This window comes from Pithys albifrons, chromosome 6, assembly GCF_047495875.1.
Source record: "Pithys albifrons albifrons isolate INPA30051 chromosome 6, PitAlb_v1, whole genome shotgun sequence".
Classification (NCBI taxonomy): domain Eukaryota; kingdom Metazoa; phylum Chordata; class Aves; order Passeriformes; family Thamnophilidae; genus Pithys; species Pithys albifrons.
This window is the reverse complement of record NC_092463.1, coordinates 57,530,643-57,543,417: the sequence shown is the minus strand read 5'-3', so window position 1 is coordinate 57,543,417 and position 12,775 is coordinate 57,530,643. Positions and strand designations below refer to the sequence as shown.

At 37.6% G+C, this 12,775-nt stretch overlaps 1 protein-coding gene across 4 annotated transcripts in view; it reads left to right on the top strand.

Annotated features, from left to right (window-relative positions):
- The window catches only part of HIPK3 (homeodomain interacting protein kinase 3), a 73,863-nt gene that overhangs the window by 56,795 nt on the left and 4,293 nt on the right, over window positions 1-12,775 (top strand). For 3 of the 4 annotated variants that reach the window (XM_071559039.1, XM_071559040.1, XM_071559041.1), the window contains exons 6-15: window positions 541-725; window positions 1,477-1,636; window positions 2,032-2,155; window positions 4,502-4,623; window positions 4,786-4,910; window positions 5,023-5,184; window positions 6,090-6,386; window positions 7,442-7,582; window positions 10,844-11,079; window positions 11,277-11,455. In XM_071559039.1, the coding sequence (XP_071415140.1) occupies window positions 541-725; window positions 1,477-1,636; window positions 2,032-2,155; window positions 4,502-4,623; window positions 4,786-4,910; window positions 5,023-5,184; window positions 6,090-6,386; window positions 7,442-7,582; window positions 10,844-11,079; window positions 11,277-11,455 (1,731 nt within the window). The remainder of the gene's footprint in view (window positions 1-540; window positions 726-1,476; window positions 1,637-2,031; window positions 2,156-4,501; window positions 4,624-4,785; window positions 4,911-5,022; window positions 5,185-6,089; window positions 6,387-7,441; window positions 7,583-10,843; window positions 11,080-11,276; window positions 11,456-12,775) is intronic. The other variant, XM_071559043.1, reaches the window with a different exon arrangement.

Sequence of the window (12,775 nt, the reverse complement as noted above, 5' to 3'; positions counted from 1 at the left end):
AGTTTCTCTTATACCATCTCTATTATGATGGGTAAAACAAAGAATACATATGGAACCTGCTATATTAACTGTATCATTTCCAGTATAATTCTGTTACCTTGAAAATACATTTCTCAGTATAATTTTTTTAAAAATAAACCAACTGCTTTCTCTCTTTTTCTTGGCTTTAAACTCTCTAATCAATAATTAAAGGAAACTTTTCATTGCTTTTCATATCCCAAGAAAATAATCAAATTTGGTTGCAGTGTTGGCATTAATGCATGTTTGAATTTGGTTTTTTGAAGATTACCTTTGTAGTTTGAGTTAGACCATATGAAAATCTTTATTCTAAACCTTACTTGTTAAATTCCAAGTCCCAGATGGGAATAAAACCTTCAGGATTTTTAGCTGGGGCAGGTGCAGAAGAAAAGTCACCAATTCCACACCAGTTATTTTGAGATAAGCTAACAAAAGGCTGAATATTAGTATTTTGTAGCAGAAAACAATAACAGAGTTAAACTAATATGCATGTGTTCTGTGTGACTGTTTTATTCAATTCAGGTGAACATGGTGATGGATTTGGAAGGAAGTGACCTGTTGGCGGAGAAGGCAGATAGGAGGGAATTCGTCAGTCTGTTGAAGAAAATGTTGCTTATTGATGCTGATTTAAGAATCACTCCAACCGAGACCCTGAACCATTCTTTTGTTACCATGAAGCACCTCCTTGATTTTCCTCATAGCAACCAGTACGTAACACAGAAATCTCTGTTGTTGCAATTCATTTGTATGGGACTGTTGTTTTTCTGCTATCAGAGAAAGAAAAAAATCTTTGTAATGTCTTAGAGAATTCTTTCAAGTGCTTGCAATATTAGATACATCTACTGGGTCAAGGAAACTGGTTGAATAACTGTATTTTTTTTCTGAAAATTTACAGTTAGAGCAATAGATTTCTAAGTTGTTTTTATACATTGTTGTTAAAATTCCAACAGGCAGAAAATTGGGCTTGATTTTTGGAAGTATGAAGAGCCCTAGTTCCAATCGGTCATTGAGAGCCAGGATAGGAATTTCCTCTTGAGGTTTACATCTCAGTACTTTCTTTTATGTATTGATGAATGTGGAATATATTCGAAGTTTTCTTGCAGTTCTGGAGTGGTGTATTTCCCTGTGGATTTCCTGAAGTGCAAGCATTCCACTGAAAGAGCAGGATTTCCACCCATTTAATTTGCTATCCTTCCTGTTCCAGTTGTTAGAAAGTGGTGTTAGATGGAAGGAGAAGGAAATAGCAGTATTTTTCTTGATTTTAAAACAGGCATTACAGAGGTTTGATGTGACCATAGTAACAGCAGTGTTTCTTTTTCCTGTTTCTGTGTGTGGTGCCATTCTGTGAAACTGGAAAATGTGGGCTTTGAACTAATTTTTTTTCCTTGCTCTGGGGAATTGTTTTACACCTTTAACATGAGATTGTGATTAAAGCAACTTATTTTCTGGTTTTGCTAGAGTGAAGTCCTGTTTTCATATCATGGATATTTGCAAATGCAGATCAAATCTGTATGACTTAAGCAATCGCAATAAAACATCACTTATGAGATCAGTTGCCTCAGGCAGTGCAGCCAACCTGACTGCGAACTTTACCAAAATTGGGCCAGTAAGAAGTCAGGTAAAAACAATGTTTTGTGGTTGTGGGGGTTTTTAATTAATTTTTTTTTAATCATAAGTTCAGTTAATGCAGTTTTCCTAATTAATTTAATAATTAAAGGAAAGAATATCTGTTAAGTGACAAAATCATCTGTGTTTTACTCTCATTTTTTCCTAATGTTTTCTTAAACCAACCGTGTAGAATTCAGCACGTTTCAAATTAAGGCACGAACTGCCAGTGCTGTATTACGATGCCCTCCAGTGGCCAAATGGAATGGCTTCCTGTGAAATGTAGTTGAAATTTTCCGTTTTGTAAGTTGAATTAGTTACTTATTATACAAAGCGGTGGGACAAGTGTGTGAGATGTTTAGATTCACAGTTACAATAACGTTGCCTGTATTGACTCTGTTCCCACAGGCACTGACGGCATCTGCCCATTCCGTTTTGCACCAAGGGATCCCACTGCAGGCAGGAACTGCTCAGTTTGGCTGCAGTGATGTTTTCCAACAGGCACTGATTATATGTCCTCCAGCTATTCAAGGTATGTGTATCTGTAATTCTCACAGTTCCTAAAATGTGAGTGTTACTGTTCTGTCTGTTTGTAATATTTGAGTTTTCCATTATATCCAATTAAGGATTATATTTAAAAGAACTCAGTTATGTCATTAAAAAAATAGCACATGAGTCAGATGGAGGTACACTGCACCTTTCTGAAAGAAACAGCAAATCTGCAGAAAATGATTTCAGCAGTTCAGAGCCCATCTTCATATATCACACACACATGTAAATTTATACCTTGGCTAAAATTGAGAAACAAAGTGTGAAAGCTGAAGCAAGAGAGGAGAGTATTTTGAATTAAAATTGGAGAGGAAACAAGAAAGATAAAGGGATTATCAGTGTCGTATTCTAGTAGTGGTCATCTGTGGAAAGGGAAAGGTAGTTTATGTTGTTTGCTTATTGACTTAGCTGGATTACAGTCACATCTTCAAAGATGCAATTTATTTGTCTTAGCAATGTTCAGCTTCATGTTGAGATCAGATCTTGAAACTGTGCAGTTTATAGGAAGTAGTTTTTTTCAGAATAACCTTCAGACTCCTCCTTAGTTCTGCCTCTGCATTTTAAAGTTTCAGAAATCACACTGGATTCACTCTGAAACAGACCAAACCACAAACATTTTAGGTAAAGTGAAGCCCCAGGAAGTCTTAATCTCTATAGATAAAGACAGTTACAGCAGATTTTATCAGTAATGTTATTTGTGGCAGCTGCATCTCCCTTGGGTTCCAGAAACTCCTGAAAGGTCTGACTATTCACTGGGCAGTGCCAGAGGGCTGTGTGAGGTAAATGTACAGCTACTTCATACAGATTTCCTTCTGAGCAGTTAATTACTTAAATTGGATGTATTCTTTACACAATTACATACTCCATAATTTAAAACTCCTACTGTTTTCATTATTCCCAGATCAATAAAGTGATTTATAGAAAAGGAAACAGTACAGGCAAATACTTTTATCTGTGATCTGTATACCGTATTCTTAATATGATGATAAATTTCCGTATTCTTAATATGATGATAAAATTCCAAATTTATGTTCTGCTACAGCTGAAATGAAGGGAATATATTGTTTTCATCACATAGGTGATGAGTTGTTGGCATGGATGAAAAGAGATATTAATGGTATCTGGCAATACTTCAGTGTTTCCCAGCTTGGCTGCTCTGTGGGATATCAGCAGTGCTAAAACTTGCTGCTTCTGTCAGAGCTGAGATGTTGCTCTTCTGGATGGCTGTGGGGAAAAAAATCAGTCAGCTGCATTTCAAAATTAAAAGCTTTGTAGTGCATGGTTATAACTTAGTGCTGTGTTATGACATGGGAATTACATCAGATGGAATTTATTTCATCTCTCGCTGTAAAGATTCCAAAAACCCCAAACAAAACACTTTTAAACTTTAGTTTAGTAGTTCTTTAGTAATTACCTTTGAACACCAATTGCTTAATCTTTGACTAAAGCACAAGGCACGAAGTGCATTTAGAAGATGACATTGGGTATATCTTTTCCTAGCCAGTGTTTTCTTCTACCATTGCTGTCCTGTTGCCGTATCTGTTGAGAAAAATTCCTCTTTCGTTTTAGTTTGACATTATTATGTAAAAAAAATGTTACTAGTAGTGAACACAGCAACATTGCTAAATGTCTGTTATTTTCCTGTGACAATAATGAAACCTATGGAGGGCATGAGATGCATCTTTTTTGTATGATGCTCTTGTGGTAATATTCTAAGAGTTTGCATTATTTTGATGAAGAGAATAGGATTAGGGATTCTACTGCAAATACTGGATGAGATACACAGGAAAATTAACATGGTTTCCCACAAAAGAGGTGGTAGCAAAGAGGGGCATTATACATGTGGCATTGTCAGCTATGAAAGCTAAGAGGAGTGAGTTTCAGCCTGCTGGAAATCCAGAGCATGAGATGTGCAGGAGTCAGTTGTGAGAAGCTTTGAAATTCAGCTCTGCTTACTTTTGTCTGCTTCCTTTCAAATACTTTTAATGTAGTTCAATAAACAGTAAATGCTGAGTTTTGCAGAACTTTCTGCCAAAGTCATTCCTCTTTCTAGTAGTCTGTTTCCAAATAATAGCTATTGGCAGTTTTTCTGGAAATTACAGCATCAAATATTTGTGCAGATAAATTATGGCACAAAATCTTTTAGGTGTTTAAATCAACAGTTGTTTTTTTTTGGCTTGAAAGTCTGAACGATGAAATTAGATCATAAGCACGTCCAAAAAATCGTGAAATGTTTTAAAATTGTCCTCTATGTTTGCATTTTGCTCAGAAAATATCTGCAAGACGGGTGTTTGCTAAAAGCTTGGGTATGTGTTTTTCTGCCTGACAGGAATTCCTACAAACCACAGCAAACCCACCAGTTTCTCGCTGAGGGTGGATAATGCAGTCCCACTGGTGACCCAAGCCCACGCAATTCAGCCACTACAGATTCGAGCAGGAATCTTTTCTCAGGTTGGCTCACTTTAAAGCAAAAATCTTTCTTATTTCATTGTTAGTAAATGTTTTTCAATGCGGAGTTCTGTTGCAGTCCCTCTTCTGTGCTGAACGGTGAGCAGTGAATGTAAATTCAGTCCTTCCAACCCGTGTGGTAAAATCTTCTCTGCTTGCCCACAGACATGGTCGAACCAGACTCAGCAGATCCTGGTTCCTGCATGGCAGCAGGTAGCACCAGTGGCAGCTCCTGCAACATCTCTGGCCTCTGATCCTGTGGCTGGCCCACAGAGGCTTGGAGACTGGGGGTGAGTCCCTGTGTTTCTCTGCAGTACCTTGATTAATGGCTTTAGTTTAACAAGAACTGTGGGTGCTGATGCAAATGACTCGCAGTATGAAGCTGCCTTTCCTTTTCCTCAGGAAGATGATCACCCAGGGCACTCATTACAACTCAGTGATACCACAGCCTCTCCTAACGCATCAGATAACCCTGTCTGCCCCTCAGCCAATCAGTGTGGGCATTGCACATGTCGTCTGGCCTCAGCCTGCAGCTACTAAGAGGAACAAACTCTGTCAGAACAGGTTAGTAGACTATTTCTAACATTCAAAGACAGTGGGCAGAGGAGTAACCTATAAAAGTGGCATGTTTGCTGGAGAAAATTACTCTTAAACAGTCTTTTGGGAAAAAGTATCCTTTCGATCTTAAGTTTTCAAAGTTATTTTGGTAGTAGGCTGGATGGAAAAATACTGCAATAGCAAGATGTTTTAGTTTCTTTTCATTAGTGTGTGCCTATCATGACAGAAAGTTGTCTTTACAAGCTTTGGAAAGGTGTAAGTATATATTGAGGGAGCTCTAGTGGGATATTCCTAAGTTTATGTGTGTGAGGATAGGTCAGGTTTAGACAAATAAAGGAATACTGTATAACCAGGTTGTAGTTTGCCTTGCAGTCATCTTAAGAACAGTTTTTCTTTTACTGGTAGCCAAGAATGTCTCAGCTGTTTGTAGAAGCAAATATGCCCCACTGCCCTGCAAAGTATTGGCAAAGGTGTGGGATGGGGCAAAGCAAATGTTACAGGGGCAATGTCAGCATTCCTGTATTAAGCAAGGAGTTCTTCTGGATGCCAGCTTTTTGGTTTTGTTTTCTCTCAGGAAATCTGGCCAGGTTTTGTTTGTTTGTTTTTCACCTGAATGGGATTTTCATTTCTTTTTTCCCTTATAAGACAATGGGATTTTCAATATACTATATTCAGTGTTTTTGTAAGTGTCAGTCTCACATATTACATACTTTGGATCTTTTTTGTTAGTGTCTGATATCATCTATGCCAAGTATTTGTGACTGTGTTTACTGTTCCATGTTTTTCTTTGTATTAGTTTAGAAAGTTGGTGGTTTAGCCTACATTGCTTGCTTGGGTTTTGTTGAAAATAGTAGTTTTTAAGCCTGTTGGTAGAGATTCACTAAATGCCATATGATGTGTTTTCTTCACAGGAGCAACATGTTACAAAACACCAATATCCAAAATTCAGCCTTTATATCTCCAAAGATACTTAACCTGAAGGCTGTGAAGAGACTAAGCTGTCTAGAAGCACAGGACAATCTGAACTCAGAAGGACAGGAGAGCAGCTGCTGTGGAGCCTCGGTCAGGCTGGCCCCTGACCCCTCTCTTCGCCCTACCCAGCGCCAGGCTCTGCTCATCTCCAGCTCGCCCAGCCCCGCCGTCAGTGTCATCACCATCAGCAGTGACACGGACGAGGAGGACATGGGACAGACACATTCACTGAGGGAGTACGAATCCGTGTTCTTTTTATTGTTTCTGTTGTCTGGGTTTATTTGTTTTATTAGGTTTACTTCAGCCTGACTGTGTCAGCACAGCTGCTGTATTTAATGAATCTGACTTAAAGACAAGCAACGCTCTTCTGATCACATTTCAGGAGGAAGTTACCTGTAGCACTGCACAATTTGAGAGTAAACAACACCATCAAAACTCTTATGTCTTTAGTCCCTGGGCATTAGACATTTTCAAACCATAGTACTTTCAGGTCCAGAATACTTTTTTTCTTAATAATGTCATATCCTATCTATTCATTGAAGATTAGTCTTCTGGCTTTTTATAATCAGTGTTATCATTCTACCAGGAGCATTCAGTAGATAATACTACATACATATGGGTGGAAAATACTTCTCTAACAGTATGAAGGGTGTGCCTTTGGGTATAAAAGCAGGTGCTGGGTCTGGTCCCCCACTAGATTTTTATTTCACAGAGCCATCACAGGAGCATGCATCATTTTAAATGAGGGCTTAAAATTCAATGTTTCTTTGACTTCATTTTTGCTTGTAATGATTTTGCACTTGAAGAACTTGTATTTTAAAATCTCAGCTTTGTCAAAGGTTTCAAGGCTTTCAACTGCTGTGGTAAATTTTATGTAATTGTTTTAGTATTGATTCAGTAAAAAACATTATTTAGTAGGTTTCAAAAAATGCATGTTTAGTCTATAATTTCAAAAGAACACCAAAAAGGTTTAAAATCTGGTTTGGATTTAAAAACAGGAAGGAGTTGGATATTAATTTACATCACTGACCCTGAGATTAGCTCAGTTCGTTAAACCTTGGTTGCAGTAATGCCAAGGTCATGGGTTCAATCCCCTGTATGGGCCATTGACTTAAGAGTTGGACTCAATGATCCTTGTGGGTCCCTTCCAACTCAGAATAGTCTGTGTGTGATTCTGTGTGTGATCTAAGGGACATTTGCTACTCTTGGGCCCTGGTTTAGTCCGTAATTACCCCTAAGTGAGTGGTGAGTGAGGGGAGGTCTGTTTGCTGACCCTGTTTGTGTGTGGCAGGTGTAAGGGCAGCCTGGAGTGCGAAGCCTGCCAGAACACCCTGCACATGGACCGCGTGTGCTCCCTCAGCAGCCCCGACAGCACGCTCAGCACCAGCTCCTCCCAGCAGTCCAGTCCCTCTCCCTGCAAGAGATCCAACAGGTGAAAACTGGGCTCCTTTCAATACAGATCCTCCTATGCAGCACACTCAGTTTATACTAAAAAACACAGAAGTTTGGTTATGTTGCCATCGGGTGAGGCTGAACAATCTATTTAAAAATTAATTTACTGGCCTGCACAGCACATACGGTTTTGTTATCATTCCTAACAGATCTCTCTTGCTACACTGGAAATTTTCAGAATGCTGAATGAATGGTGTTTATAAAGAAAATATAAACATGTTGCATGCAACTTCCATTTGAATAAGAATCTTCTGGGGTTGCAAAATGAAATAAACCAAAGTAGGGTGTGACAGATTGGAAGTTACTGGATTGTCTTTAATTTTTGCCGCCCTTTTGTTCTCCCATTGTTTATCTTGTAATCTTTAATTACATTAATGCCTTTTTTCTTCTATCAAATATGTGTTACTTATGTGAACTCTGTTCATATGAGCAGCTTTTAAATGTTTTTTTCTTCACTGCCTCATGTCCAGCTTAAATTCTGCATGATTCAAAATCTACTCTTACAAAAGTATTGAACTTTAATCTGAACTATTTTATGGCATTTTTTGCTACAGTAACTGAGAAATTGCCTCTAAAGCATCTTAGGAAACATGGACCTGTGAGAAGTCAGAAGTTCCCCCTGACTTGGGATGCTCTGGCTGGGGCACCTGCAGGTGGCTGCTCCCCTTATTTCAGTCCCTGCCTGTCTGGTGCTAATATCTCGAAGTTTTAATTGTTCCTACTTGTGACACATCTACAAATTAGATCCTAGATAAGAGGTTGTTGAACAAGAAATATTTGATATATATAGTTGTTGGCACTGGTGGAAAATTTGGTTTAATATGATTTGGTTTAATATGATTTTTATATTCCATAGAAATTCTGTGACCTACAGTCATTTTTTTTCAAGCATAAGCATGACCAGTTCTTTTATCTTTATTCTACAGTTCACCTCATATTTCCTGTACAACAGTTTTCTGTACAGAAGAGAGTGATTCAAACCCAGAACAGTTTGATTGTGCAAAATGAATTTGATTAGGTTCTTAATGAAAAAAGTTTGTTTAAAATAATTAAAGATTCTATCACAGTGTGTATTGACAAGGAGATGGAACTGCTAGTCTGTACAGGCAGTTTTATGTGTTTTAAATGGACAGCCTGACTTAATGATGGGTGATTTATATATATAAATATTTTTCTTTATATAAATACAGTCCCCTCCCTCAAATAAAAAAGAGGGGGGTTAAAAAAGGTGCCAGAGTTAAAAATATATGGACTAAAGCAGTTACATTTCCTTGGTTATATTTTTTAAGCTTTTGTAATTTCTGACTGTAAAAGAAGAAAAAAAACCTAAAAGCATCTGAAGAATTTCCATTCAAATAGTTAAATTTTAGTAAAGATTTACATAAGATGTGTCTTGTACTGAGAGGCATCAGGTAGTGTTACTGGTTAACATTATCAGTCCTTTGAAATTCTTTAATACCAAAACATTCAAAACTTCACATAAGTTTTTATAAGGACCTGCTCGATTTTACAGGTTTTTTTTTTGAATTGCAAGGAACAGACCTGTAATTAAATTTCCCTCTGTAATTCAACCATATGTCAATAGCAGAGGAGTGTGTCACATTCTGGTTTCATTAGCATTCAACTTAATATAAGTCATATAATTAGCAACTTGAATCAAAAATAATAATACAGAAATACAATTAATTGCTCAGTAGTTGTCACAGTATTACTATTTGCTACTTAAAAAACTACTCATAAGTACCTATCTCTGTTGGCTAAGTCTTTAGGGTTTTGTGCCAGGCCTCATAATGCCAAAGTACTTTTCACAGAAAATTAATTTTTTATAAATGGATTTATTTATATTGTCTTATTTTCAGCAGCGTGCTATAAGGACATGTTACATTAGCTGTAAAATCAGTAAATGTTCAGGTGTTGGTGAATTCACTGCTGTTTCTTGCATGTTGTTAATTAAGCATGTATTCCACCAATTTGTAATACAAACTGGAGTTTTCATGTTTTTCTAGTTTATAGAAATTCTCATTTTTCATACCTATCTTTAAACCAGGAACTTGTTGGCATCTACACTTGCTGATTTATCACCCCATACTGTTCATTTTAGCTCTGTTAAGGGTGTCTCTTGCTATCCATATAATCTACATACATCTGTCTAACCCTGGCACAGTCCCACCTGAGAACTTGTTAAATGTCTTTTTTGTTGTTGTTAGTGATGCCTCTGTGATGTACCTTTTGCTTGTGTAATAAATAATGCATAGATGAGGTTAATATCTCTTCTGACAGTACCTCACTGGAAATTAGTTTCTGTTCCCAAGGGGTTTAGCACTTGCTGCCCGAAAGTGTTTGGTTCTGGTTCCACTGAGTGAACTGTGGTCGTGCTTCTGGGAGCTGGCACATACCACCTTCTTAGCCATTTCTTCTTCTGATGCAAGCATGGAGCTTCAATAAGTGTTGGGAAAGGCTATGAGTTGGTGTCTCCACCTTGTTCCCCTTCCAGCTGCTTTGGTAAAAGCAGTGGTTGAATAAATGAGTTTGCAGCCGCTTGACCAGCACGAATTTCACAGACCACAAGTGCCAAAATAGCCACTGTGTGAACAGAAGGTTGTGTTTGTCTCTGTAAACTGAATCTGTGAAACAGAACCTGTTGCTCAGGCACAGACAGTGCTCTGGAGGAGCTTCAGAGGGCTAATTTTCCAGTAGATAAGGTCTCATGTAGCAGCTGGTGGTTGATATGCAGATGAGGGGGAGCTGCCTGTCACTGTGCAGATGCTGCCTCAACGTTCTCTGTGCCATCATGACCCTTTTCGCAGACTCTGGTATGTGGCTGATTTCTAGAGGGAAATGGGATCAGGATGTTCTCATTTCCTACTGTCATAACCATCAGGAGACCATTATGTTTTCATTCAGGAAGAAATGAAATAATCTTCTTGAACTTTTTATTTGTGACCAGAAGATCTGAATTTCAGGTGGTTTATAAGACCAGGATTACTGAAAACATAAATTACCAAGTGGGTGCAAGTTGGGTTACATGTCTAACTCTTTAAGTAGAAGTTACCTCCTTTCTCTGAGCCTTGCAATTTATGGGTAGAATGAGTTTGAATATATGTGCTTGTATACTAAAAATGTATCATTTTTATGCACCTTTGAGTAGTTTCACTTCTATAAATTTTGTGTATTAATTTAAGAAAACTTACCTATACAAAAAATATCTTTGTTTTATTGCAATACTTTCATTTTTTGACAGTATGTCAGATGACGAACAGGAAAGTGGATGTGATACAGTGGATGGTTCCCCAGCTTCAGACTCTTCAGGACATGACAGCCCGTTTGTGGAAAATGGCTTTGTGACCAATAACAATAAAAATAAGGAAGCAAGAGCATCAGTTAATCCTGAAACCAAATCAACTGTTTGCACAGTAGTGGTACCACCAATGAGACTTGAAAACAGGTTACATCTTGAGGAACAGATGGTGAATACAGGTAAGTTAGATCAGGCATTTTTTTCTTTCAATGCCAGTAGATAAGAATAGAAATTTGAATGTTTATTCAATAGCCATCTATATGAAGGTTTTGACCTATTCATATATCTACTAATCCATAGTAAATGTTTCTAAATACTGCTGGGGTTTGACTTTAATTAGTGTATTGTATTATTATTTCTCCTTGTACTTTATCAGAAGAGAACAGTGACAACAAAAACATAACATTGTTTGTCTGTCTCTTGGAAGATGCTACGTGCCAGCCACTGAAAAAGGGTCGGTCTGTCCTGGGAAGAATAAACCAGTCTTCTGTTGCAGGAAACCGTCACCAAAAACTGACATCAGCATTCCATCAGCAACATGTAAACTTCAGTCAGGTATGTGTACTTCCATCTTAAAAGCACCTTTTCTCTCCTGAGTTCCAGATGTGCTGAATCCTCACAATTTCAATTGCTCTCAATGGCAACTGCAGATTTTCAGCAGCTTCAATAAAGAAGTGTTCAAATCTTGAAAAATGGATTTCAACTTACTGGGCAAGTCATAAGTATCTTTCACTTTTGGTCATTCTCTTAAAACAGCTCACTTTATTTTCAAAAATAATATAAAAGCCACATTGGCAAAACTGAATGCTTACACAAAATCAGAGCATGAGACAGAAAGAAAAATATGTTAGCATTTTTCTTCCTACATCCAAAAGCTAAAATGCTCATAGTGTGAAGTTAAAATCTGCAGCTATATCTCAGTCTTGTTCTATTAGTAGTGCACATGAAAATGTGTGTAATTTGAGTATCCAGAGATGAGGAAGAGCTTAGCAAACCAAACTGTTTCTTAGCTGTGCTGCCTGATAATGAAACTGGGGGAGATGAGGTTGTGAATGTAGTTCAATGTCAGGAGATACCCAAAGTTAATTTAAAAGTTACTTTTATCATTACCCAACAACACAGTAAATATGTCTGCTGTGGCTGAGAACTGAAGTTGACACATGACATCAAGTTTAAGCCTTTTAATTAATTAATTTTGAGCTGTAGCTGCGTTGAGCTTTTCGTTAGCTAGCTGGAGGTACATTAATGTAAGAGCAGTACCTGTTTGTGTAGGGCTTGCAGAATATCTCTAAATATTGTAAGTTAAATGCTAAATGCAAACATGCTATATGTAGATAAGAGGCTTTAGCAATAATGACTTGAATAGTGTAGATTGAAAGAAACCTTTAGGTGGGTGACACAGTCTCCCCTTCTACATGATTATGCAAAAGGATTGGTTTAATTAATTCTAAGCAAACCTTAATATGATCAGCATGGTATTAATTTTTAATCTCTTCAACGTTTTCAACTTCTCAGCCCCTTGGCAGAAAGTGTTGAATATTATTTTCATTACAAAAATTTATGTTGATCCTTCCTTCTTTAGTAGATGCCCTATGCAGTTTGAAGTCTGCATCATTCAATGAGAGTAATTGATTTTTAGTCTTTTCTCTTTATAACTGCTAATGATTGCCACATCTCCCTGTGATCATAGCCCTAGACTTCTGTTTGCCTAGTTGTCTCAGACATTTTCAATCCGTTTATTATTTTTCCTGCTCTCCTCTAAAATTTCTCTTCTATTTGTCCTCTTTGTGCCTCATTATGGTGCCCAAACTGAACGCAGCACTTCCAATTGATGCCAAGCCAGTGCTGAGTAGAGTGGAATAAGCACCTTGCTCA